The sequence below is a fragment of the Passer montanus genome, unplaced genomic scaffold, assembly GCF_014805655.1.
Source record: "Passer montanus isolate IOZ18808 unplaced genomic scaffold, ASM1480565v1 scaffold34, whole genome shotgun sequence".
Lineage (NCBI taxonomy): Eukaryota > Metazoa > Chordata > Aves > Passeriformes > Passeridae > Passer > Passer montanus.
The window spans coordinates 2873153-2879512 of NW_024368152.1; the positions used below are offsets into that span (position 1 = coordinate 2873153).

The 6360-nt window shown below is 37.3% G+C and overlaps 1 protein-coding gene across 1 annotated transcript in view; it reads left to right on the forward strand.

Annotated features, from left to right (window-relative positions):
• The window catches only part of ERICH1 (glutamate rich 1), a 66609-nt gene extending 64735 nt beyond the window's left edge, over positions 1 to 1874 (forward strand). Inside the window, exon 6 of the mRNA XM_039715629.1 lies at positions 1308 to 1874. Coding sequence (XP_039571563.1) covers positions 1308 to 1381 — 74 coding nt within the window. The 3' untranslated portion in view covers positions 1382 to 1874. The remainder of the gene's footprint in view (positions 1 to 1307) is intronic.
• Positions 1875 to 6360: the final 4486 nt, after the last annotated feature.

Here is a 6360-nt window from a genome sequence, read left to right on the forward strand (position 1 = left end):
GGTCAAGTGAACATGGTTATCTAGAGTGTCATTGTTCTCAGTTGTAAAAGAGAACAAAAAGCCCTATTACTGGTTCCATTTATTTGGCAGTCATTAACAAAAAGTACTTACCTCTACCAAAAATCTTCTGTATGTGCAGGGAGGAGAAAGTTCAGAAGTCACATAGACATGGATTTCTCATGATGGGGGCTTTGCTGAGCTCTGATAGAAAGTCTGTGGCCATTAGCAAAAGGAAGCCAGAGACCTTCATGGTCCTCCACAGTGCAGTGGGCAAAGGAGAAGAGCTGTGACTGGAAGTAATGCTCCCTTTGCTGGCTGGAAGCTGGCTTTGCAAATGAGATCTACTGAATTCCCATTTCACATCAATTATTAAAGCATAGGTGATCTAATTTAAAAAAAAATCATTATCTCCTAATTTATGAACTCATTTATGAACTTCTGCTCATCAACTTCATTCTGTTATCTATTAACATTTTCCTTTTGTTGGTTGGTTTCAAATCTCAAACATACTCTTCCCTTGTTGCCTAGGAAATTATCACTCATGGCAGAGCTAGAAGCTTCTTTTAACTGCCTTTTTTTGGAGAATTGTCATTTATATAAGTCTTCATTGCAGGGGGAGGTACATTTTGCAGACCAGAGTTAATATAGTTACTGTGTGCCAACAATGCAGAGGCTGGAAATACAGAGGCCTTAAAATGATGAAATTTACACCTTTTTTTTTTTTAATGAATAAGCATTCAAAGAAAAGGAAATTTGAAAACTGTATTAGTATAATGTTATAGAATCATCTTAAATGTGATTATTATGTGATAAGTACTGCAGTAAATCGTATCATGAAAAAATTAATAAAGTCACATAGGTAATCTCTGAATTCAAAGACAGGAGTCGTAGCCTTTTGAGGCTTTAATGCAGCTATCTGTACAGTATGACTCATTCTTAACAGGGGCTTCTAGGTACTACTGTAGGTTAAATAATGATCTGTGAAACTCTCTGCAGACAGAAAGAAGCCTTGCCCCTATGATCATGTCATTTCAATCTCATTTCTTCTGAATTATTGAATCATAACAAATAAGAAATTTCAAAGCGTATGAGCAAAATTGGGTCTCATAAAAATGACTGACCTCCTAAAATAAAATGCACCTGCTTATATAGAAATTTGTAGGTATTAGTCTTCAAGGTCCAGCATATGCATTGGTTTTACTGAAATGTTAATATTGAATGGAAATAGATGTTTGCACCAGTCTTTTTCTTAGTGTTCAGAAATGTCATGCAGGTATTTCAGGAGGAATGTGTTTTCTCTGTTTCAGATCATGCCAAGGTAGCCACATCTCTGTTTCACTACTGGATTACAGATATACTTCCTGTGAAGAACAGGAAATAAAGCCTTACCCATGTGTCCATATGCAGAGGATTAAAATTTAATATACAGACTCTTAACCAATTAGCAATTGCTCAGTAAGAGCAGTGTAAATACACATTCTACACCTTCAGGTAAACGAACAAAAACTCCAAAGGACAGTAAAGGTAAATGAACAAAAACTCCAGAAGACAATGAAGGTATAACTACAGTGTGACTTTCGTGATGGGTTGGTCAAGAGTATGGCCTGAGTCTTCAGCTGCATTAATATGTACATTTCCCTTTAGGGTAAGGGACTTGACTGGAATGATAAAGTCTCTATCTGGTATTTTGTTTAAGAAGTATAACATTATTTTTTTTGTTTGTAAGTTTATCATTCATTTCTGGAAGTTATATTTCTTGACTTTTTTGTATATCTGCTTGCCTGGAAAACAGAACTATATTTTTTTATATTTAAACCTAAGCAACATTATGTCTGAGGAGTGTATTTTTGCTGAATAAACTGCTACATTGTGGACATAAATACGTTTCTATATGTGTGTGGTGTGGGTCATGTAGGTCCTGTTTGGAATTATGCAGAAACTTGGATGGCATTTTCAGAACTACTCCATGGCTCAGCCTGTTGCAATCCAATGCATTTCACTGACTTCAAAGCTGTGGTACTGGGTTCTCTCTCTCTGATTACTGTGTAATCTGTCTACTGCTGTCTAATATTTCTGCAATTGAATTTATCCAAGTGTAGATACTACAGTAAGTAATATCCATGGTTGCAAAATGTTTTGGAATAATGAAGAAAAAAGTGCTTTGTGAGAGGGTCTTCTCTCAGCTCTATCATTCATCTGACAGGTGATACAGAGCAAACCATGTCTTATATCTAGGTGTGTTAGCATTGTCATCTGTAAGATAGGGGCAACATATTTAACTCCTCCAGCATGTGCTTGGAGATACACTACTGATGAGACTATACAAACATTGCTGGGGTTTTTTGCTTTGTTTTTTTCTGTTTCATTATACTGCCTGATGTATCCTGTTGCAAGGCATTGGTTTAGTGATGCTCAAAATTTGTAACAAAAGTAAAATCATAACTCTTCCTCATTAATTGAAGAAATTAAAAGGGGTTTGGTAATACACCAAATGATTTCAGGTGCAGAAAAATCATTCTTATGGCTAAAGGGGGCTTTGTGCAGCTCTGAAGAACTTAAGTTTGGTTTGTGTCTGGTAGGAAAGGTGTATAAACCAGACTTTGCAGAGGAGAAACTAATAGTGTGTTCCCTGTTTTAGTGTTCCTGAATTGCTAACACATCAGCATTGAACTGTAGCTGTGACTTTTCACTGAGATCCTGTGTGCCTCAGTCCCACATCTGGAGAAAGAAGAAAACATCACTTGAATGTGAAGCACCTAGATACTCTTCTGAACTGACTCATGGGAAATTAATCACTTCATCCTCACGTTAAGGTTTGAATGTCACACAGTAAATGAGGCTTAGAAACTGCAAAAAAGGATACACAGCAACTCATTAGGTAAGCATCATCTGTCCTAAACACTGAACATGAAAAAAAATGAACAATTTCATGTAGTCAAACTTTTGAAACATAAGTACAAAAGAGATCAAATTAGGACCACAAAAATCACCATAGTGTCTGCATTTCCTGATACTTGAGTGATTGTACTGAGGGAGGTTATAGGGCTGCTGCCTTGAGTAGATCCCAGGAGCTGGAGATTCCTCCTCTTTCTCATCTGGATTCCTGGTTAGTGTACCTGGAGATCTGGGTGACTCCAGTTTCCACACTTCCAGGTTCAGACAGTAGCAATGCTTAAGCACATAGCTCAGGGACACACACACACACTACACTCAGATGTGACTGCACAACACTTTGATCCCTTGAATAGCAGGACAGCCAGAGTCCTATCCCTGCCTTGTGGGCCCTTGTGCCTGCTCTGTGGCTCTCCTGCACACCAGCTAGTCCAGCCTGGAAAACACTACCACACATTCACACACTCATCTCACAGGCACTCATGTCACAGCCTTGTTTATTGCTTTAATTTCTCTTACTTATTATTTCTCTTTCAGTGTTTGGCTATTTTTCATAATCAGAGAATGGTTTGAGTTGGAAAGGATATAAAGGTCATCAAGTTCCAGCCCCCCTGCCATGGTCAGGGACACTTTCTACTAGACCAGATTGATCAATAATAAAGTGATTTTTTAAATTAAACTGAATTTTGAATAGCTGCATATACATGAGCAGATTTGATATCTTTGCTAACCAGAAATATTTTCACAGAATCACAGAATGGGTAAGATTGGAAGGGATCCCCACAGTGGGATCATCTGGTGCAGACTCACTGCTAAAGCAGGGAAAAATGTTGTACTGTTCCAGTGAGTAAAAGTTCACAGGTCAAAAATGTACTTTGCTTGAACCAGGTAATAATGGATAAAAGATTACTTTTGGTCTGTCTTTTTCCCTTTGTTTTCACCACTGTAAGAGCCTTACATTCTGAGCAGAAATCAGCTGGCCCCAGCTAAGCAAGCCCAGGAGCATTCTGAGTGTAGCCAGTTCGTCACTGATATTTGGTGTCTTTGGACATGACCTGTGAGAGGAGCTGAATCTCACACTTACCAAACCTGCCACAGTTGCACTAACAAGGATTGTGAAGAGGTTAAAGTATACTAAGAGTTTAGAAAATTGGACCAAATTCAAGAAGATAAATTGTAGATTGTCATTGTAGATAAATGCAATTTCATAAGTGTATTTGTTTCTGAAACAAATGTGTCAGACAGTGTGTGCTGACCTGCAACATGCATGAAGACACTTAAAAGCAATGCACAAAAGAACACAGCAGAAAGATCTAGTTTAAAAGCAAATGAAATGGACATTACTCATAATTTAAATTAGGCAGTGTACTAAAAATGGCAGCAGGTGCATATTTGACATTCTATTTGCAGTCAAAAAGATCTCATACATCACAGTTTTAATATCTAGTCACTCTTCTGCACAGCTTCTCTAAAGAAATGGTGCTCAATCTCCTCACAGTTTCTCGGGTTTATTTAAGCAGTGGTATCACAGTGTGGCTGAGATATGAAAACTGAAAAATTTAAATTAATATCCACCAGTGAACACTGTTTTTCATTTCACTATACATGGCTCCTTCAGCATAGCAATGAAACATTTATCCCTTTAGATTTTCATGCTAAACTTATAAATGGTAAAGGAGATGGCCTTGAATTTTTACTTCTTCAGCATCATTCAGTTTAATGAATTTGCTGCATCATGTGGAATTACTGAAACATAGAAGAGTTTTTTAAGTGGATTTTGCATCAGAATACTTCTGGCTCAACTGCATAGACACTATTATTTGCATATTTCAGACTTCTGTGAAGACAGAACTTCAAGATTTTGGGTTTAAAACCTACATGGACTCCAAGAGTAGGAAGAATTTAAGGGTCAAGTGGAAAGTAATGTGCATGTGTCTTCAGGGGCTGACTTTCTAGTTATCGAACAGTGGAAAGTAAGGAGCAGCAGCACAGTGGGAGAGAAATCTGCTCTGAGAGGCAGTGGTCCTTTACCAGCATGTACAAGGAAGACCACAGGGGCTGAAGTCACTTCAGACATCTGTAGTAGTGGATAAGCTGGTCAGTGCACTTGTATGCAAGGGTATGAGTTCAAAGCCATTATCTCTATATACAGGTACACGTTTTATTCTGAAAATTGCCTGTAAGACCTTAATTTTTCTCATTTGTGGATATACAATATGGGAATCAATCTCTAATATTACAGATTTTTACTGCTTTGTAATTGGTGCAATATTTTAGGTAGTGCTTTACAATCATGTAGAGTTATAAATTCCTTAATGTGTTTTCCATGACAGCTGGCTTTTCTCTCCTGCACCCATTGGAATTGGGTGTAGTCAATAGGCTGAATGTCTGAAATCTGGGGGGAAAAAAAACTTTAGACAAAAAACTAAAAAAAAAAAGGAAGGAAAAAGTGGTGAATGGCAGCATGAAGACAGAAGATTTTTAAGCTGTCTTTCACCAAAGAAAACTTATTTAACCTACTAATAATACCATCTATGTCATAAAACCAGTCCACAGACATGGAGTGAAAAGAGGTGTGTGTTATGCATGTACAGTATGCTACACATTGGGCATAATAATAGAAAGTGGTAGTGCAAAAGATGGTAATCTGTAGGATTGGGAAAATATATTATATTTAAAATTTAGGGAAACCTCAGGTTTTAGCTGTGCAGGTTTTGTAGTTAATTGCATGAGCCCTGGATTCCTCCTAAGGAGGGCTGTATTGCATGTGTTTATGCACCTAATTAAGCTCCACTTTTTATTGCTTTATCCTCTGCATTGCATCTGAGTAAATTTTGTTTGTATTTTTAAACTGTTCAATATATGCAGGCCTAAGGGGAGGGGGAGATACGTGTTTTAGAAAAGCAGAAATTTAGATGCTGTATTTGTTTACTGTCTCTAAGAATCTAGTAAAAAAACTATATATTCAATGATTATTTGAAACTGCATATGCACCATAGTCAATGAAGGTCAAATATATAGCTTTAATAAGGCTATTCTCTAAGTTGAGTGCTTAACTTTGTATAATTAATAGCCTGTAGTCATTTTAATGAACTCCATACTCTGGTAAAGTGTATAAGGAAGCTGTAGTTCTATTTTACATTATTACTGCAAGGCTACATCCTGTTTGGGGATACATAATGGACAAAAAAAAATGTAATCCAAGATTGAAAAGGAATACACAAAAACAGAAGGAACTTCTCTTTTGCATCAACTGTATGCTGCTAGAGGTTGCATCAAATAGGGGCTGCTTTTCTTCACTTTCAAGATCTTTGCCAGTCCTCTCCATCCCTCATTCAGTTCACAGATGATTCCTCCATCCCTGTCAGCCTCTGGTACTAATTTCCATCACCCATTTGCCATACTTCCAGATTTACACATTTGTGCTTTTTCCCCACAGTGCTTTCCATAACTCTACAGCGCAATCTT